The sequence below is a fragment of the Onychostoma macrolepis genome, chromosome 23, assembly GCF_012432095.1.
Source record: "Onychostoma macrolepis isolate SWU-2019 chromosome 23, ASM1243209v1, whole genome shotgun sequence".
NCBI lineage: Eukaryota > Metazoa > Chordata > Actinopteri > Cypriniformes > Cyprinidae > Onychostoma > Onychostoma macrolepis.
The window spans coordinates 25,821,185-25,843,622 of record NC_081177.1 but is presented as its reverse complement, the minus strand read 5'-3'; the positions used below and the strand labels follow the sequence as shown (position 1 = coordinate 25,843,622).

General features: G+C 38.4%; 1 protein-coding gene across 4 annotated transcripts in view; it reads left to right on the top strand.

Annotated features, from left to right (window-relative positions):
* Window positions 1–14,731, top strand: part of LOC131532117 (cadherin-like protein 26) — a 38,243-nt gene extending 23,512 nt beyond the window's left edge. For all 4 annotated transcript variants that reach the window (XM_058763533.1, XM_058763536.1, XM_058763535.1 and 1 more), the window contains 13 exons: window positions 2,570–2,742; window positions 2,899–3,030; window positions 3,144–3,326; window positions 7,321–7,640; window positions 7,752–7,894; window positions 9,236–9,460; window positions 9,942–10,163; window positions 10,868–10,986; window positions 11,455–11,556; window positions 11,707–11,790; window positions 11,883–11,918; window positions 12,014–12,100; window positions 13,966–14,731. In XM_058763533.1, the coding sequence (XP_058619516.1) occupies window positions 2,570–2,742; window positions 2,899–3,030; window positions 3,144–3,326; window positions 7,321–7,640; window positions 7,752–7,894; window positions 9,236–9,460; window positions 9,942–10,163; window positions 10,868–10,986; window positions 11,455–11,556; window positions 11,707–11,790; window positions 11,883–11,918; window positions 12,014–12,100; window positions 13,966–14,169 (2,030 nt within the window). In that variant the 3' untranslated portion in view covers window positions 14,170–14,731. The remainder of the gene's footprint in view (window positions 1–2,569; window positions 2,743–2,898; window positions 3,031–3,143; window positions 3,327–7,320; window positions 7,641–7,751; window positions 7,895–9,235; window positions 9,461–9,941; window positions 10,164–10,867; window positions 10,987–11,454; window positions 11,557–11,706; window positions 11,791–11,882; window positions 11,919–12,013; window positions 12,101–13,965) is intronic.
* The last annotated feature ends 7,707 nt before the right edge of the window (window positions 14,732–22,438 follow it).

Here is a 22,438-nt window from a genome sequence, read left to right as displayed (position 1 = left end):
TCTTGACACAGGTCCTCCTGGACCAATGGGTTTGAGCTCTCCTGACTCTGGTCCTCCTGGACCACTGAGATAGGGACCATCAGAATCGGGTCCTCTGGAACCACGGAACTCGGGGACACCTGACTCGGGCCCTCCTGGACCAATGGATCTGAGACCTCTGGACTCAGGCCCTCCTGGACCAATGTGCTTGGGACCTCTGAACGAAGAGCATTTGACTGCACAATGTGTGCCCTCCTTTTACGTCTTTGAGGGCTCAAAGGTGCATGATTGGCTGCTTCTGGGGTGACTGCAACCCTCTCAATCAACTCAGGAATGACTGAAGATACCTTGAACCACCCTGGGAGGACTTAGACAGACTCGATTAACTCTGGGAGGACTTGGGTGGACTCGACAGACTCAAAGGTGACTGGTGTGAACTCGACCGGCTCTGGACTGGAGGGAGCAGACTCGACCGGCTCTGGACTGGATGCGGTCTTCTGGGCTGCTCTCTTGCTTCTCAACTCACACTTCTTTGGAGTCAGAAGATGACCTGGGACTTGACTCAGCGAAGGTAGAGAAACAGGTTGGTTGCTATAGACTGACTCAGGGGCTGGAGCCGACATTGGAGACTCACTGGTAGATGCAGCAACTCGAGCCGCCCTCTTTCTTCTGTTCCTTCGTTTCTCAGTGGGAGTCAGAAGATGATAGTGGACTTGACTCGGAGGAAGAAGGGCAGGGTGGTCGCTGCAGACATCCTCAGGAGGGTTAAGGATCTGCCAGTCTTTGCGGTGATGCACATAATGGGAGAAGTCCCAAAAATTCAACACATGCAATTGCTCCATCTCCCACCGTGGCAGAGGGTCATCCAAAACTAGGTTGAAGACCTCCTTCAGGACTGCGTCATCATATTCTAGGCCCCTAGCCATGGGCCAAAAGAATTGAGCAAAGCTCCGTGGATCCTGGCCCTGCTGATGAAGCGATGCCACTGCCCGTTGGAGCACCAATCTCCTTTCTGCAGTGGCAGGTGGAACAATCTTAAGACTCATTCTGCTGGGTCTGGTGATGGCTGGTTCGTTCTGTCAGGGTTTTGTCACAACAGTTTACTAGAGAGACCCAGATGCAGAATTATCAAGGGGGTGACGTTTATTGACAAAACTGGTATAAACAGGGCTGAAGTGAGAGTCCAAACGGTAGGAAAGGGCAGTCTGCTGGAGCACAGGAGGATGGCCGAAGTCAGACCTGGACAAGGCTTGGCGGAGAACAAAGGAGATGCACCAGTCAATGAGACCACAGGATATCAGGCAGCAGCCTGAGCTAGATACTTTGAGCTGTAGTAAACCTAGTCCAGTCGGATAGCCAGGTCTTGAGAACAGCAGTCAGGGCTTGATAATTTGAGCTGTAGTGAAACCAGTCCACCAATCACGTAAACGAGGACTAGACCAGGACTAAACAAGGGGGCAGGGTAACTGGAAACCAGGAGGCAGGGCAAGCGGAGCACATGGCCAACAAAAACAAAGACAAAGCCATGTGCTCAGACACAAGACAAACAAGGAGACATTAAACAAAGCCAGAACAGACATGACTGTCAGGGCAGTACCCTGACATTGTACCTGGAAATAACGTCTCTAGATATTATATACTATAATAGCTATATACTGTATATACACACACACACACACACTTATATTATATCCGAGTTGTCTGGAACACAGCTTTAGGTTAACATTTCAATAAACAAACGTGTACCGACTCCAAAGTAGCACTTAAAGCACGGCTTTGTGCAATTGTGTTAAGTGCATTTTTGTGAAACACACATGAAACAATAACGAATGTTCATAAAATGACTTGTAGAAAACGTTCTTAATTGCTAAGATCAATTGTGATCAAGAAACGCAGCCCAGTGCACAAACATAGAGCTTGTATGGCAAATAAAAGCTCAAACATGTTTGCTTGATGTGTGAGAACCAGTGAGCTTTGTTCTTAGTTGTGACGCAAATATGTTTAAGCTACTATTTTGCCATATTAGATGTGCTCTGTGCGTGCCTTGATCAATATTTAATGTGAATAAACGCCTAAATTAAACACGCTCATCATATGAAGTAATCACGTCTCTCCAGAACTTCTGTATTAAACTGCTCAATTCATGGATTACTTTTACAATGTCTTTGTGTACTTTTTGAAATGTCAGTGTTTTGATGTAATGGACAGTCAATGTAGGGTGTTTTGAACAAAAGCCGTGTGGGTTTGGAACGACATAAATATCCCTTTAACTGCAGGCAAATACATGGTTAATGAATAAATCTATGGACAGTGAGGAAGATTTCAGTTACTTTTATGTTGGTCAGGTTCTCACGTCCACTGAATATGTGTTTTTTGAGCTTGACAGCAACTGATCACCATAAATTGTTGAACAGCAAGGGCCGTAATGATTATTAATATATATATATATATTTTAAATATATAAATATATATTTACACCATAATTTTCCACAGTAAGAATAACAGTATATAGGTTTGAAACAGCATTAGGGTTTATAAATCATGATGGATGTGTAAGTATTAACACTTAATTTTCTCAATATGTATCAAGGCAAGGAAGTACTGACTGTACTGGCTTCTGATCAGGATGATTCAAGTACAAACAATGGAACATTCGTTTTCACAATCAAGTCTGTCACACCAAAGACAGATAATGTTGAATTTTATATTCATCAGCAAAAAGAATCTGGGACAATTTATTTGAGGGGGTGTTTGGACTATGAGGTATGAACTTAATTTCTTTCATTGGTATTAATGCACTATTTTTGGACCTTTGATACGTCTGCTATTCCATTGAGACAACACGTTTTGCTTTTCGTGCTTTATGAATATTTCTCCTTTCCCATCTAAGAAATGTTCTGCTAAATGAATCTTTTCCAGAAAGCTCAGAAATACACACTCCTTGTTGAAGCAAAGGACGAAGGGGAAAAGATACAGCTCTCAAGTACAAGTACACTGATAATCAATATTTCGGACAATAATAACAATCTTCCAGAGTTCTCTGGCAAAACAGTAAGTTTCATAGTGGACTGTTATTATGGTTGTGATATTCTTGATTATTGCTTTTAATGGCAAGTTGGACATACTTTCCAGTGAAACCCAATGAAATATTTGACTTATTTTAGGGACCAGGGAAGGTCAAGGAGAGAGAAACTGAGGTTGAAGTTCTGCGACTGCAAGTAACAGACAAAGACGTCCATGGTTCAAAAGCTTGGAAAGCCAAATACACAATCCACGGAAATAAAAAAGAAATATTCAAAATAGAAACAGACCCTGTTACGAATGAAGGGATTTTAACAGTTGTTAAGGTAGGCAGATGGTTGATGTTTTGTTTTGTAAGCCAACCTGCCCAAAAGTTGAGTCCGTGTTGGTTATGATGCTCTAGAATCAGTGTTTACACAGAAATGCCTTTAAAGTTCACTCTGCACAAAACACATTCCCACTCCCAACTCGTCACATATTGACTCTTGGTCAGGACCCTTTGGCGTCACTTTTTGATCCAAAGGGTCCTCCGTTGCTTTAAATTAGAAACATTTAGCGTCAGTATGCCAATGCGAAAGGCATTTGGAATTTTATCATCATGATTAAATTATATACTGGGTAATAATTTTACCATTATTGTATATATGAAGAGTTAGTCTCTACGTCTCAAAAGTCTCTACGTGCCATCTATGTGCCATCTGAAATTTTCATCTAAAATGAGCATTTTTATCAGGCTCCTATGCTCCTAAATTTGTGGATGTTTCTCTTCTTTCCAACTGTATTTCTCAGATTAAGTTGTGGATGTCTGACAATTTTTTGTGTCTGAATAGCTCTAAAACTGAAGTCATGCTTCTTGGCTCTCCCCACCAACTGTGAAATGCTGCTTCTATAGATCTGTCAGTTGATGGTGTTGCCCTAGAGCTACAAAGTCAATTAAAACATCTTGGTGTTATCTTTGATGCCACCCTGTCATTTGAGCCTTTTGTACAAAACACGATAAAGACCTTTTTTATCTTTGAAATATTGCACGTATTCGGCCTATGTTGCCCTTCTCTGTTGCTGAAAAATTTATTTAATCTTTTAAATAACAGTGAGTGAGTCTTTGGATATGGTAAGATTAAACTTATTTTAGTGAACAAAGTACCACATTTCAGCTATCATTTTGTTAGGGTGGGTACACAAAATGTTATTTTATCCTTGCCTCTACAATCTTTTTCTAACAGCTTCATGTGGTCGTACACATTTATTTTTGACGTGGCTTAAGCACTACGCATAATTAAAGTTTCACTTTCACCACGTAAAGCCGGTAAATGTGGTGTTTACATGTAATAATCATAATATGAGTTTACCTTATGGTCTGAACCCAGGGTCTCCGCATCAGTAAGTGATAAAACGAGCAACTTCCATCCGAAGAAATGTGTCGCATTTCGAGACAAAGCAAAAAAACATTGTCGAACAACAATATAAAATGCTGTAAATTATTCATTGGTTATTAATTACCAATTAAAATTAATTGTATTACAAATTATACTACAACTGGAAAATACTGTAAATTGATAAACTGTTCAGCGTTATGATGTTAAATGTCTCCGACAGCGCCTGTAGTCCCATTTAGCAACTTGTTAGCAACCGTCTTTTTTAAGAAACGAAACAGCTTAAAAAAATCACTAGTGGGGTGTAACTGGTGTGTTTTATGTTGTAGAATAAAACGTGAAAGTATCTTGAGTCTGTGTGAACCACGGACCTTATTTAAGGGATTTAACCAAAATCCCATTCAAAAAACCCATTGACTCTGAGACGATGGAACCGGAAGCGCTAAAATGCTAACTCGCTTCCAGGTTTTCGCCTACAAAGTGACATCATAGTTCCACCACTCTATAGGCGAGAGTTTCCGCTTGCAGTCAGGGGCGGAATTGAATGTGGAAATAGGCTTGTTTGAGATGGGCCTCGCCTGAAATGTAGGCGAGAGTAGGCGGCTGCAGTGAGGCGAGGAGTGAAATAAGTGCAGTAAAGACGGACTGGAACAAGTTCTGCGCTCTCGAAGTGGAACAGATACCTACAAGATCAAAGGCAGATATTGCGTTATTCTCACTCATGCACTGTGCTGCTGATAAACATGATATAATTTCAGTTCTGTTGCTTTTATATGAATATAAATATGATGAACATGACACTCAAAGTGCTTGCTATTTAATTCCATACGAAAGTCGTATTTATCATCCATTTTTATTTTAATTCAAACATGTATTGTAGATTTTTATAGAAAATATGACAACAATCACATATCTCACACAGAGAGATCACACTGTCATAGTGTTTGGGAATATTCATGCACAATTTAAATACATAATAGCATGAAATCAGATTAAAAAAATAAAACATTTTAGAAGAGAACGCAGCATCACGGTTGTCTGAACCAATGAGCATTAAGCTGTGTCGTCAGTTAGTCGTTTCCCATCATGCTTTTGGTCAGCGCAGTCGGTGGAGAGCAACTGCACGCGACTGCTCAATCCGACACAGCAGCCTCGCCGTCACGAGAGTGTTTTGGCACACGTCAGCATGACATCAGAGCAAGGCGAACGTAACTCGGACACTTTTGCTCATCTCAAACAAGCCTATTGTCAAGTCAGACACTTTTTGCTCCCGGTAGTGATGCTCTCACGGTGTTTGCATACTCGATCACAGATGAAGTGAATAAAATGCAATATTTGTCAAATGCACAGATGTTTCAGAAACGTTTTTTTATATAACAGAAACACTTTTTATATACTGCATAATACAGCGCCATCAGTTCAGGAATAAAGTTCAACGTACACATATACTATTTAAATGCCAATAAAGTGGGATTATATATGCGTATATATGCTTTTTATCAGTGTTTTTTGATAAACGTGACTAAATTTAACATTGTGACTACAGTAAAAAAGCTTTTACTGTTCGAAAAACACAGATTTGTGAGCATTATTGGAATTAGAATAAACCCGAAACACACGTCATCGTTGTCATGTGGTGAATTTGGCCAATCAAGAGACAGCTGTGTCATAATCAGAGCTCCTGCAGTCGCTCTGGAAAAGCTGCGACAGCTGAGTCAGCCGACTGCTCTCGAAACGCTCTCGCGGTACTTTGAGGCTATACGTCACAGAGACGTGCCATCGGCACTGTCTGAAGTCGGACAAAATTTCTAACCGGCATGCACTGCTTTAAGTCAGCCTCCGATCGGCCTTCGCAGCGCCACATGAAATCAAACACACCTAGGGCTAGATTTACACGCATTGCGTGATTCATGTTAATACTCTCCTCCCATGAATTTTGCATCTGAAAGGGAAACAAGTGTATATTAAATAAGGTCAGGCGTAAAAATAACTTTATCCACCTTAATTCTTCACTGCGCGTCTCTAGTAAATCCTGAGAGTACTATTTTAATGGCAAAAGATGGTTTGCGCTGGCGTAATCTCTTAGTAAATCTGGCCCCTGGTATCTTTTTGCATGAAATGTGAGCAATTTACTGGAGCGGGATCATTTTCAGCAATTAAAACCTTATGTTTACTCTGTTCTTTGCATAAAGATATCGTATGGCTTCAGACAACTTGTTTGTAATGATTTTATAGTGCTTTTGTATGGCCAGTTTTTGCAATAAATACCTGTGACTGTACTTTCATTTGCCTGTTACGTGTTTTGTATTGTTCAGAAGTGAGTAGGCTTAGGGTAGGGGTGGCGTTAGGTGCTCCAAAATTTATATAAAATTATTTCTATTTTTACTAATGCATGCAAAAGATGAAATGTGTCTTGGTATGATGTATAAGGCAAACAATTCAAAGCAATGGAGTACCCTGCACGTCGAAAAGTGACCGCATCTCGTGAATGTGCATTTCAATGGCACGAAAGTTTCTATTTGGTGTACTGTTTATATGCAAAAATCGACTTTGGCGTGTATATGATAAGCAATTGGTAGGTTTAGGGGTGTGGGATAGGTGTGTATTATATGTACGCTAAAATGCATATTATATGCACACCAACAAAGTGTGTATCATATGCATGCAAAAACTACGTATTATATGCAAGTCAAACATGTGCATATTGAATGCATGCCAAAGTCAGTTTCTGCATATAAATAGCACGTAAAATACAAAAAAAATTAAATGTGCTCTTGATATGCATTTTCATGAGACCGGGCTCAAAGTGACTCTAAAGGGGTCCTGACCAAGCATCAGTATGTAACGGATTGCTGGGATAGGAGGTATTTTAAAACAGAACAAATAAAAAAACATCTCTATATACATTCATGTTGATTTTTCTCTGAACTCACTTTATTCATTTCAGCAAATGGACTACGAGGAGCAAACAAATCACAATCTGTCCATCAGTGTGCAAAATGAAATTCCTTACTTTTCCTGTAAGATTAAAGAGAAAGTACCAAATGCCATGTGGGTGCTCGTCAAAATACCCCAAAACTCTGATATGAGAGCTTCAAACCTCTATAACAGCATTCCAGTGACCATTCATGTAGAAGATGTCAATGACCCTCCGGTGTTTATACCCCCTTTTAAAGAAGTTGTGGTAATGGAGAACATAGATGTAGGAACAAGTCTTGCAACCTTCACCGCTAAAGACATGGATGGAAGCCACATAAACACATTTAAGTAAGAGAAGCTAATATTACTGTATATGTTATTGGCACTGTATAGTTCATTGAAAGAAAAGTATCACATATAAACAAAGGTGAATTCATCTGGTGTTTCTTCGAATCTCAGATTTGTTACAGGTGAAGATATTGATAAATGGATAACTATTGATGCAAAGACTGGAAAAGTTTCCACGATTAAAATTCTGGATAGAGAGTCACCATTTGTGATAAACAGCACCTATACAACAACCCTGTATGCTGTGGATGAAGGTAAGACATTAAATGTAGTCATAACTATTACTGATATTATCATATTATACCAAGTATACCTATATAGACCATTCATTTCCTTTTATTTTCAAATTAATTTCATTTGAGATACATGCATTTACTTATAGGGATGTGCCCGAATCCGAATACTGTATTCGGAAAGGTAAAGGTGTGTACTACGGCAACCGTAAAGGGAATAAATATGATACATACGAGATATATGAGAAAATATGCGTGTGTCACGAATCTGGTTCGTGGTCTTTTGTACGACTGCCACAAGAGGTCGCCTCTCCATCATATTGACTCTCACACCACACATCACACTGGACTGCATTTCCCATCATCCATTGCAGTGATGACACACACACAGCTGATTGCACAGCTGTCACCAATCACACGCTCACCTAAGAGCTATTACACACACTACATAAAACACACTCAGATCCCGAGTATTGTCTAGTGTTTAGCACTCTCCTAGTGTTAGCTACTGTACCAAGCCATTCCGTGTTTGTTTTCTGTTTAGTCCGAGTATTGTTCTGCGTATAGCACTCTCCTATTGTTAGCTGCCTTACCGAGCAATTCTGTGTTTTTGTTTAGTTCCAGTATTGTTCTGCGTTTATCATCTCTCCAAGTGATAGCTGCGATACGGAACCTGTTTCTGGTTTGCTAGCCTGTGTTTCCTTGATCTACCGTTGTCTCATCATTCTGACTCTGTTTGTACTTCTCTTGGACTGTTGCTCATGTTCCTGGATTGCCCCTCTTGTCAAGCCCTCTGGATAACATTCGCTGATCAAAGACCAACGCTTGCCCTGGGATTACTCTGTGTCTTGTCCATGCCATACCTGTTTGCTGGTGTTTTGACCCTGCCTGTGTTTTGACCACATCCCTGTTTAATAAAGCTTGCAAATGGATCCGCACGTCTGTCGTCTCGTTTGCCCTGTTACAGAGGGACATTCATGTTTACTTTTTACTTTCACTTTTGAGATTCAAAATCACACGTAGCCTACTCCACTACGGAGCAGCACTACTTACCACACATTTCACAAGATTAGATGTTTGTTAGCGGTGCTCAGGATCTGTAAATCATTCGACATCGTCCTATCGGTCATCTCTCCTTACCTCTGTTTATGTGGTAAGTGAAATTTGATGTACCGTAATGTAACAGGCAACTGCTAGCAAGCGGCTAACCATGTCCCTTTTGTGGCTCCGTACAACGCATTATTTGTTTTCCGTGCCTTTCTGAATACGGATTCACTATTCGGGCACATCTTGTTTAACTGATAGTTTACTTGCATAAAAAACATTTTCTGATTTCTGTTTCCTCCATTCTCTGATCTGCAGGTGTTCCTCCGCTGACAGGCACTGGAACTCTAGTCATTCACCTGAATGATCAAAATGATAACGTACCAATACTGGAGAGGAATGCATTCAGCATTTGCATAGATAAAGAGCCCACAATGGTCAACATCACAGCCGTAGACCTGGACTTTCCTCCATTTGGATCACCTTTCTACTATGAGCTTTTGGGAGATGTTAAGGACAAATGGAGTGTTGAACCAGCTCATGGTAATGCCACCATCTACTTCACTCAGTCCAGACAACCCTACAGTTTCTGAACATCATATTTCACTTTGAAAACACATCACAGAAGTAAAATGGTTCATGAACACTGTTTTATGCTGACTTTAGGCAAATAATGTCCTGAGCGTTCTTCCATGATCTCCTTTCTGTGCCTACATTAACAGCCAAGAGTTTAGAGTTTAAAATTAAAATATTAATCAGCACAACTATTTTCAACATTGATGATAAATGTTTCTTGAGCAGCTTTGATCAGGAAAAAAATACATTTTACAATATATTCAAATAAAAAAGTTATTTTAAATTGTAGTATTATTTCACAATATTACTGTATTATTGTCCAAAACATTTGGACTTTGGACTTATTTCAAAACATTTAAAACTCTTAATTATTCCGAACTTCTGACCCATAGTATATACTTACAACAATACTAACTCTCATTTTATCATCACTATTTTTCTCCTAAAGGCACAACGGTGAGTCTTGTAAAAGAAAAACGTGTGTATTCAGGTCATCACCTCCTCCAGATCAAAATATCAGACCAGCAGGGATTTTACTCCATCCAGAACCTGACGGTCACGGTGTGTGACTGCTCTATCACTCCCAACTGCCATGTCAGGATGGTCTCGCAGGCTCGGATGGGGCCTGTTGCCGCCTGCTTGGTTGTTCTTGCAATTCTGATTCTCACAGGTGAGATGGTGATTTCCAATGTTTGAATGAGTACTAACAGGAAAGATTTTGAAAACTGTTTCATAATACTGAAAACTCAAAGTCAATCCAAGCATGAAAGGTGTGGTAAAACAACAAAAGACTTGTCATGGAAACCTGTATAAACCTGTTTTTTGAATGACACACAAAGTTTTGAAATATAAGGAATAGAACTGAAACCCAAAAATTTGCTGACAGTTTACCTGGATTTGGATGAGTTTGTTCGTTCTGAACAATTCTGAACATTTCATTACTGACTCACCAATGGATCCTCTGCAGTGAATGGGTGCCGTTAGAATTATGGACTCATATTTTAGCTGAAAGCAACAGTTAAAACATGTTAATGATGGGTTTGTTTCTTACAAACATGCATCTTTTCACTGCACAAAACATTAACTGATGAACTGAAGTGGTGTGAATTGCTTGTGGATTATTGTGGTTTGTATCAGCTGTTTGGACTCTCACTCTGACGGCACCCATTCAATGCAGAGCATCCATTGGTGAGCAAGTGATGTAATGCTACATTTCTCCAAATCCAATAAAGAAACAAACTAATCTACATCTTCAATGGCCTGAGTAAATTTTCATTCACTATTCACTTAAACACTACAAAATGTTGTCAATGGAGCTGATAGGTTTGTGATAGTATCCAAGTTTAAAATAAATACTCTCTTTTTATATTTCAGCAATGTGCTTAATGAGTCTACTGATGTCCTGCAAGGCAGAGAAAAAAATGATTATGATGGATGATGGCCTCGGTCATCTCATCACAACAAATTCGGAAAATCCAGGAACAGACTGCATGGTAATTTCATCACACAACTTGTAATGTTTGAATTTGTGCATTTTATTCTGTTTTAGGTTACACTTTACCATAAGGTTTTATGTCAACATTATCTCAAGTAATTAGTTTATGTAATAACATGAAAGAACAATGCACACAGCATTTATTAATGTTAAAATATAATAATAAAATGTATAATTTGACACACACACACACACACACACACTTGTTATTAGTGTTGTAATTAATTATTGTAATATAACAAATACTGTAAAATAGCATACATAACATTGCATTACGTTTATAGATAAAAAAAAATTAAAAATGCTGTAAACATTTTTAGCATGGTTAGTACCTAATTCATTAACTAATAATAATAATAAACCAAACCTTAGTGTAAAGTATTGACAAGTTCAGCTCATATTTATATCAAACATTAAACAATTGTTGCCTTGAATAACTTTTAATGTAAATCATGATGTCTTGAAGGTGTCTTCCAGTGTAGGTATTCACAAAACTGATTCTTCCAAAGTAAATGGCATAAATGCGACTAAAAATATAAACTCAAGCCAGAAGGTCACAACACAAACCGTGAGTAACAATAAAACTCTTCTTTTTTTTTTTTAAAGTGTTAAAAGCAGATCTTATTCCTACTTCCTTAAATTGGAATTTTGCATCCTGTTTGCTACGATAAACAGGAGACATTTTCTTAAAAAGATCATTTTGCTTCATGATATCCAGGTAATACATAAAGGACAGCAGGCCATTTCACAGGCTCCATCGTCAGTCTACAACAACCAGACGTTCAAACACTCGACGTACAGAGTGAGTATTAACAGCTACAGCAAGATTTTTCAAAGTGTTGGTCATTTCCCTTGTTTTGTGATGGACTGTTTCTGTTTCTGTATGTTTTTCAGAATTCCACAAGACGTACATACAAAGAAAATGTTCAGGTAAGAATAAAATGTCTGTAATACCTCACATGATATGCTAACTGCAGCAAAGCTCAGCCTTTTTCACATCATCATCTGTGCTTTTTTTCAACCAGCAATCGTGTATGAGATCAAGTTTTAGAGGCAATTATTCCTACACCAAAGCATACTTGGATGAAAACTTTGCCATTCTCATCAACCAGGTGATTTTCATTTACATTTAGTCATTTAGCAGATGCTTTTATCAAAGCAACTTACAAATGAGGACAATAGAAGCAATCAAAACCAACAAAACAGCAATAATATGTAAGTGCTGTGACAAGTCTCGGTTAGCCCAACACAGTACACGTAGCAAGGTTTTTTTATAATGAATAAAAATAAAACCAGTCAACATACGGTAATAGAAAAAGAATAGAGAATGCTAATGTTAGACTGAGGGTCATTTTTTTGTAAAAAAATAAAAAAATAAATAAAAACAAAATATATATATAAATATATAAACAAGTAGATAGAAAAGAAAAAGATTATGTTATGCCTCTGCCACCGTACATTACTCCTCTACTGTCTACTCATTCATATATTTTTTCTATATAGAGTTTTAAGAACGTTGTGTTAATTTTTACCATTAAGTTATAAAAACGTGAATTTTGAATGACGTCCAATTTTTAAACATGTTAAAAACTTTGTTTGTTTGAACTAGTGCTGTCAAATGATTAATTGTGATTAATCGCATTCAAAATAAAAGTTTTTGTTTACATTATATGTGTGTACTGTGTATATTTATTATGTATATAAAAATACACACACATGCATGTATATATTTAGAAAATATTTACACGTTTATACATTTATTCATATTCTTATATTTTATGTTTTAATATATATTAACATATTTTTCTTAAATATATACATGCATGTGTTTTTAGTTATATATACATAATAAATATACACAGCATAAACACACATATTATGTAAACAAAAACTTTTATTTTGGATGTGATTAATCGTTTGACAGCACTAGTTTGAAGGGAACATTCCATTTTATAATTTTTCAAAAATTATGGGAAAGTTACTTTTGTATGTTCTCTAAGCATTTAAAAAAAAAAAAAAAAAGTAGTAACATTTAAAAAAAACATTAGATGATCGTCCAAGTGAAATATTTTGGTTCCACTTTATCTTGACTTAACTACTTCGTTAAATAGACATTTTACTAACTACAAATTTAGAAAGTTAAGGTCAGGGTTCGTAGAATAATTTGACATGTACTTGCAAAGTTACTTAGCAGAATGTCTGTTGGGGAAGCATCAAAATAAAGTTTTAGCAGATACTATGTAGAAAGTCTACTAATACTTCAATGACTTCTAGTTGAGTTGCAAAGTTAAGTATAGTTAGTAGAACATCTAAAGTGGGCATTCGAACAATAGTATAGAGCAGATAACTCTAAATGAACATTTTATTAAAACAAGTTTTGTTCATAACTGTAAGGAAGAGGTAGGCCTAGTGGATTCCATATGCGGGTCTTTATTCAGTGATCAGCAATCCAAGGTCAAACAATAATCAGAGCTCCTAGTCAGGTCACAGGCTTCAGTCAAAATACAGAGAAAACAATCCAGTAGCAGACAAATCCAAAACAGTAATCCAGGAGCGGGAGTCAGGAGAACAAAGCAAGGGTCATAACAATAAACGACAGTAATAGTATGAAAGAACGCTTAGTAAGGCAGTGGAACTGGCAATACTTCGCAAAATGGTAGTGGAAGCACATGGCTTAAATACATGGTGACAGGAAGTGACGAGACAGGAACTGATGTGGCAGGAACAGGAAGTGGACAGAGTTCAATATTCAGGTGAGGGCTCCCTCTGAAGGATGGGAGCCTGATCAGATGTTACAATAACTTTGAGAGAACCATTCTGAAAACGTTCCTTGTAAGCTGAGTAAACATTAAGAACTCTAGATCAACAGGTTTTTTAGATCATGAGAAATAAATTTGGTTAATTGTGTCCAAATGTTTGACTGGACATAAGTAAATAATTTTCATGGTACTTTTGTTTTTTTCCTTCTCCTCCTCAGAAACTTGCTCTCCAATCCCGTGATGAGGAATGTGGTATTTACGAACCGCGCTGTTACGCAGATGAAGGACAGCCTACAGCCAATGATGAATTGGATGCAATATCCATTCCAGAGGATGACTTTCATCCAGAGATGCTTAAAAATCTGGACAGCAGGTTCAGTCAGCTAGCAACAATCTCCAGACCTGACCTGATGAGAAGGTGACAATTATCTCAGGAAGCATGGCCTAAATATTAATATTTAGGACAAAATGCAAAAAAAAAAAAAGGTCTTCAAAAGTGTTACTACTGTTCTACAGTATCAGTGATGATAAATATAACCCCGTTTGCATTTCCTGAATGCAAAAATCCACAGTGCTTGCAAATCAACAAAGGAGTAGCATTAATCATTTTATGTGAGCTCAGGTTTTTGGCTTTTGTTCTGTTTATTTTTCGTTCTGTATTTTTTGCACTGTGTTCATGGGGAACAATTTGCTGACATTTAATGCAAAACCATATGGTGTAATATTTGGTGAAACCTGTTCAAAGAGTACATGGGTGGATGGTGATAACAGCGTTTTTAGTTGCTGATAAGCGTGTTTGAAGATGTCTATTTTGACTGTGTCATGCAAACTCCTGTGACATATCTGGGTCTGTAGTTCCTCTGGGCGTCAAACCGCTTTGTTTCTGGTGTTTTTAATCCTTCACTGTAAAAATGTGAAACTCTGACTGTTTTTTAGTATTATTTGTACACTGACGTATGAGAATCGATGAATGTTTAATAAAACTCTGTGTTTAATCTACTGAAGCATGACATGCTACTGTTTAATTTTTTATTATTTTTTTGTGTTAGGTTTTATTTTGACAGGTCTCTCAACCTGTTCAACAGGTTTTTTTATTTGTATATTTTTTTAAATTTATGTTCAACACACAGATCTTGAAATAGTTCCCTTTTACATGCCACACAGTTACCACTTCACAATAGCACTTTTTATAACTGTCCCGCAACTTGTTTCCCGCCTGTCGCTCGTAAATCTTTAATGTTTCCAAAATCTATGAATGCATAAAAGTACCATTCATCCAAAAAATCAATGACATGCATATATGAGTTGCATCATGTATTTATTAAAGAGCATTGTATAACATCCAGCACACACACACACATTCATATACAGTATATATTGATATATACAGTATTATATATAAATTATTGATTTATTCTTGTTTTGAAGCTTTTTAAATTATCAGAAAAATCGCAACTTTAATTACACATATAAAATGTAGTATTTTTGTAAGTAATAATGTTTAAGTAATTTCAATAGTGTTCATTTATTATATGCATTTTGGGGGTAAATTGTGATTTAAAACATTTTTAAAAAAAGTAAGAGTAACACGTTTTCTTAGTAATCTCATATATTTCAGCTTTTTACTCTATTCTCTTATTCAATGAATTATTTTTACTCTGTTTACCTGTTTAACTGCACATGCACCAAGTCGTGATGAGGATGCTGACAAAATGATTTTCCGCTTTGAAAAAAAAAAAAAAATTGAATTTTCTTGAGATGTTTACCAACTATATTTATTGTTCCTCTTTCCATAAAATGATGTGCACTGTAATGTCATCTACTTTTAAAAAAAATATAAAGGACTTTATCGTGCCAAACCTGTCCTCTTTAGGATACACTCAAACCCAGGGGCGTAAATTTCATCTGACAGTAGGGGGGGACAATAAACGTAAAATTTCTCAAGAGCAATTTTTGATGGGGACACAAATAATACAGCCAAAATTGTACTTGTAAGGATAGCTATGCGTACACAGCATGTGTACATAGCATGGAGACCATGTTTAAATATGAGTTCATGGTTCACCACGCGGTCATATTATAATTATTATTTTGCGTCATCCATAGTATTTTAGGTTTCGTCTGTAACCTAGTACATCTCATTAATTCAACCGCATTAAACCCACTGATCTGCCACTTAACATCATATTGAATGAAACCCAACACAGTTCACACACAGGCTTATCGCCGTGTTAGTGGTGACAAGTCAAGTCAAGTCAAGTTGAGCTTTATTGTCATTCCGCTACATGCGGGGGCATACAGTGGAACGAAATGTCGTGCCTCACAGGACCACAGTGCTACATAAATACAGGCATACAACAATGGAGTAAGACAATATAAACCTATACACAACTATCCTACTGATAGATTTTGACTATAAATATAAATATACTATCTATAAAAAAGTACCTATACAAACTAAAAAATACAAACTATACAAACTATACGAATGCTTCAGATAAATACTGTACATGTGCAAGGAGAAACATTGAGTTCAAGCAGCTGGCTGGGGAACAGTGCAGGATGATTTGTAGTGCATGAGCATGTAAACATACATATATTACGGAGTTCTTTTGTGGGATTTGTGTACACACAGCAGTGTGTGTGAAAAGTGACTAGTGCGCATAGAGGAGGAGGTGTGCTACTACAGGTGGTTTGTACAGGCCCACTCACCTGTGTGTAGCACACTTCGAATTGCACGTTACATGTTACAGGAGGTAGGGGTTTGTATGGGGGTTCAGAGAGGCGGGGTGATTTGAGTTCAGGGCTCTCACAGCCTGGGGAAAAAGCTGTTGAGCAGTCTGGCAGAGCGGGCTCTGATGCTCCGGTACCGTCTTCCTGATGGTAGGAGCTGGAAGAGACTGTGGGAGGGTGTGTGGAGTCCTTCACGATAGTAATTAATATCCAGGATGGAGGAGAGGGGCACCGATGATCCTTGCAGCGGTGTTCACTGTCCGTTGTAGGGTCTTGCGGTCTGCTGCAGTACAGTTCCCGTACCAGACAGTGATGCAGCTGGTCAGCACACTCTCAATGGTGCCCCTGTAGAAAGTGGTGAGGATGGGTGGAGGGAGACTTGCTCTTTTCAGCCGGCGGAGGAAGTGTAAGCGCTGTTGTGCCTTCTTGGAGAGTGACATGGTGTTGGTGGACCAGGTGAGATCCTCTGTGATGTGCACCCCAGGAATTTAGTGCTGCTGACTCTCCACAGGCGAGCTGTCGATGGTCAGTGGGGGGTGATCACCGGAGTTTCTCCTGAAGTCCATCACAACCTCCTTTGTCTTACTCACATTGAGGGACAGGTTGTTAGTGCCACACCATTCAGCCAGCTGTGCCACTTCCTCTCTGTAGTGCGTTTCATAGTTGTTGCTGATGAGGCCTACCACTGTTGTGTCATCAGCGAACTTGATGATGTGGTTGGAGCTGGACTTGGCAGTGCAGTCGTGGGTCAGCAGCGTGAAGAGCAGCGGGCTGAGCACACAGCCTTGTGGGGCACCTGTGTTCAGTGTGGTAGTGCTCGAGGTGTTGTGGCCGACACGGACTGACTGAGGTCTTCCGGTTAGAAAGTCCAGGATCCAATTGCAGAGGGAATTGTTAAGGCCCAGCAGGTTGAGTTTATTTATGAGCTGTTGTGGGATTATTGTGTTGAATGCTGAGCTGAAGTCAATGAACAGCATTCTAACATAAGAGTCTTTATTTTCTAGGTGGGTAAGAGCCAGGTGGAGAGTGGAGGAAATTGCATCGTCCGTAGAGCGGTTCGGACGGTATGCAAACTGGAGCGGATCGAGTGTGTTGGGAGGCTGGTTTTGATGTTGTGCATGACTAACCTCTCAAAGCACTTCATTATGATTGAGTCAGTGCTATGGGACGGTAGTCATTTAGACAGGACACAGGTGATTTCTTTGGTACCGGTATGATTGTTGTGGATTTGAGACATGTGGGGACGACTGCCTGGCTCAGCGAGGTGTTGAAGATATCTGTTAGGACATCTGTCAGCTGTGCAGCACAGTCTTTCAGTACACGGCCAGGTATGTTGTCGGGACCCGCAGCCTTGCGTGGGTTGATCCTAGATAGGGACTTCCTTACGTCGGCTGGAGACAGACAGAGCGCCTGGTCGTTGGGAGGTGTGGGCAGTTTTTGTGCAGGTGTGTCGTTGGGAGGTGTGGGCAGTTTTTGTGCAGGTGTGTCATTCTGCATTTCAAACCGTGAGTAAAAGTGGTTGAGTGTATCTGGGAGGGATGTGTCATCATCACAGGCCTGTGGCGGGGGCTTGTAGTCTGTGATGGTCTGAATAGCTTGCCACAGGCTCCGTGTGTCACTGCTGTCTGTGAAGTGATTGTTGATTTTTTGAGCATATGACCGTTTTGCATTTTTGATGCTGCGGGACAGATTGGCTCTTGCTGTTTTGAGGGCTGCTTTATCTCCTGATCTGAATGCTTCATCTCTGGTCTTTAGCAGCCCACGAACCTCTGCTGTCATCCATGGCTTCTGGTTGGCGCGTGTGGTGATGGTCTTGGTGACTGTCACATCATCAGTGCACTTTTGGATGTAAGCAGTCACAGTTTCAGTGTACTCCTGCAGGTCTGTGTGGTTGTTGTAGGTGGCCGCCTCTTTAAACATGTTCCAGTCTGTGTCCTGGAAGCAGTCCTGCAGTGCTGAGGTGGCATTGTCTGGCCATACCTTGATCTGTTTGTGAACCGGTTTGGCCAGTTTCAGAAGTGGTCTGTATGCTGGGATTAGCATAACAGAGATGTGGTCTGAGTACCCGAGGTGGGGGCGGGGTTCAGCTTTGTATGCGCTCTTAACTGTTGTGTAAACAAAGTCCAGTGTGTTATTTCCCCTTGTTGCAAAGTTCACATGTTGGTAGAACTTTGGCAAAAATGTCTTTAGGTTTGCGTGGTTGAAGTCACCGGCTATGATGAAAAAGCCGTCTGGGTTATTTGTTTGTTGTTCGCTGATGGCGCTGTACAGCTCGCGAAGCGCGTCCTTTGCGTTTGCGCACGGTGGGATGTATACCGCGACAATAACAATGGCCGTGAACTCCCGCGGCAGATAGAACGGTCGACACTTCACAAACATAAACTCCACCAGCGATGAACTGATAATTGTAATTGCTAATCCATCAATGGGAAATTTCAGATCCCTCATATTTTCACAGAAGGTTACACAAGGTCTGTCTCCTAACAACATGAGTCATTGCAAGATAATAAAACCGTTTTGAAGAATTGATGTTGAGAAATGTTCCATTGCTACATTCTACCCTAATGCCATGGGGTGTGTTGTAATATTTTGGGAAAATAATGAAAGAGGCAAAAACTGAGCCTTTGTAGTACAGTTTCATTTACATCAGCTTTAATGAGCAAACAGAAGAATGTGTGAATGTGTTACGGCGGTAAATTGTGTCACTTGCGCTTAATTTGCGTAATTACACTGAACAAAATTATAAATGCAACACTTTTGTTTTTGCCCCCATTTTTCATGAGCTGAACTCAAATATCTAAGACTTTTTCTATGTACACAAAAGGTCTATTTCTCTCAAAAATTGTTCACAAATCTGTCTAAATCTGTGTTAGTGAGCACTTCTCCTTTGCCGAGATACTCCATCCACCTCACAGGTGTGGCATATCAAGATGCTGATTAGACAGCATGATTATTGCACAGGTGTGCTTTAGGCTGGCCACAATAAAAGGCCACTCTAAAATGTGTAGTTTTATCACACAGCACAATGCCACAGACATCGCAAGTTTTGAGGAAGCATGCAATTGACCACATTCACGGAGCGCTTTTTAGAACTTCCGGATAAAGATAAACCAGCTCGTAATCTTCCGGTGAAGCTCATTTTATATGTGCTATATATAGGTAGAGACTCTCACAGAAACCTCTCCTGCCTCATTCTTATCAGAATCTGAGAAAAAAAATTATTGCAACACTGTAAATAATGACAGTGGCATTAACATACAGTTTAATGTTATTAAAGAACATATAATTTTATATGCAGAGCCTTAAGTACCCAGACGCGTAACTGTACATTTAAATGCTGACAAATAAACACTATCGTAACTAACACTACCCTAACTTTAGGCAGTTAGGCTAATCTCTTAAACGACATCTTAATGGTATTCTTGATAATCAATATCTTACCTTCATAGCCATGAACACATTATTAAAATCTTATAAAATTTTAAAGCCTTTATTATTTCTCAACTCTGTGCAGTAAAATTCACATTATTAAAGGTTCACTTTTCATTCACGAAGACGACATGAAGAAATGTGCCAAAAACGTGTCTCGGCGAAAAATAAAGACTTTTTAAGAAGAAAATGAAATTACCCTTATAACCAGGAGATGGCAGCAGAGGATCAATCAAACCTCGTTTTTTCACGTCTTCTGATTTATTATAAAATAAATATTATAACAACTTTAGTACTTTATCGCACTTAAGTATAAAGTATAGCAAGTGCAGGAAGTCACAAAGTCACTTGCAGAGGTGGGTTACTTCGTTACATTTACTTGAGTAAATTTTTTGGGTAACTAATACTTTTAGAGTATATTTAAAAATGGGTACTTTTACTCTTACTCAAGTACATTTTTAGTGAAAAAACTGTACTTTTACTTCGTTACTGTGGGCGACGCTCCTCTCATTACTTTATCTTAATGCAATACAAGTTAAAAATCCTTCAATTTATTCCAAGCGCGCCGTCTACTTTTTTTTTTCTGGGCAATGAGCGATGCAATTTCGCGAATGATTCATTCTTTTGAGTCAATTCTGTTCGAAGGCTTGATCAAACCTATGGATCAAACCAGTTGGCAGACCAGTGAATCGGTTCGCGAATCAGTTTGAATGATTCGTTCAGTTCCCTGCCGCACGCGCTGAGTCGTCTGAAGCGGTTCTCACTCAGAGTTGTAGAAGAGCGTTGAAGACGTGGCTTTGGATCAACAGTCAGTTGAAAGCAAATCTGCAAAGGTTATGGTTTGCTAGCTATGAAGGTCTTTTTTTCGTTATGTTCAGATGTTCTGTAGCTGTCATGTGAGGAGCTTTCACTCTTCTCCGTGTCAGAGGTTATATACATATATATATATATTTATTATACATAATTAATATACTTTAAAATAATTTTATTTAATTCAGTGATGCAAATCTGAATTTTTATCAGCTGTATATATGTATATATATATGTATATATGTCTGTGTATATGTATGTATGTATGTATATAAAATTGTATCTATATATCTAAATAAAAATATACTATATTCAGTATATGATCCAAAGTAACTAGTAAATAACTACTTGAGTAGTTTTTTATCCGGTACTTTTACTCTTACTCAAGTAACTATTCAGACTATTACTTTTACTTTTACTTGAGTAAATATTTCTTCAAGTACTTTTACTTTTACTTGAGTACAGTTTTTGGGTACTCTACCAACCTCTGGTCACTTGTCATTTAAAGAAATAAATAAATAAGGCCAGAGGACAGCCTATAATGCTGAATTATTTAAATACCTAAATACAAAATAAATAAGTTGGTATAACAATAATGCATTCAATATTTTGAAATGATTAGATTTAATTTAATAACTACATTTTTTAAGTTTTATCCAACACAGACTTGCTGCTGTAGTTTTGTTAGTCTGAATTTAGTCTGAATCACTTAATGCACAGCCAGGGCCGCATTAAGACCTCACTGGGCCCCGGGGCTATGACTTACTGCAGGGCCCCCCATAACAATAATTATATATATAGCTTTAAATAGGATTTTTATCCTATCAACATTTTTGATGCACTGAAATTTCATAATTCTTGTTACTAATTACAATATCACAATAATGTGATAATGTGATTAATCACAGATAATACTAGCCTAAGTAAAACCAAGCTTACTTAAGACAAGTAAACAGTCATGAATGACAAGAGAACAAAGATACATAAATCGACCTACTTGAAAAACTTAAAACACTGAATAAAAAACATATTGTATAAAGTAAATGTACAAATAGACTGAATAGTCTTCACTGTATAAATTCAATATAGATTCATTCTTATTTTACAAAAGTGATTCAGTCAAGGACATGGAGTGATTTTCTTTCTGATGTTTGATTCACATTATTGACACAATTATTGAGGAATAGTTCACCCAAAAATGAAAATTCTGTTGTTTTTCTTAACCTGTATGAGTTTCCTTCTGCTGTTGAACGCAAAAGAATATATTGGGAACAATGCTGGTAACCAAACAGCTGCTGCATGACTTTCATAGTATGAAAAAAAAAAGAAAGAAAGAAAAATACACTATTGGAGTCAATGGGGCCCAGAAACCTTCTTGTTATGAACATTCTTCAAAATATTTTCTTTTATGTTGAGGTGAACAAAGAAATTCATACAGGTTCAGAATAACTCAAGGCTGAGTAAATGATGACAGTATTTAAATTTTTGGGTGATCTATCCCTTTAAAATCACATCATACAATGCCAGGAACTCACATAGCCTACACTTCACATGCATGCTTTATCTTTAACTATAATGTTCATGTAAGACACAAATGAGGATACTCGCATTTTGACACATAGGCCTAACCATATTTGAACGTTTAAGCTCAAGGCGCGAAAAAGAACTCAAATTTAGGCAGGTGCTTAACGCGCCGCGCGTTTTTAGGCTATAACGCGT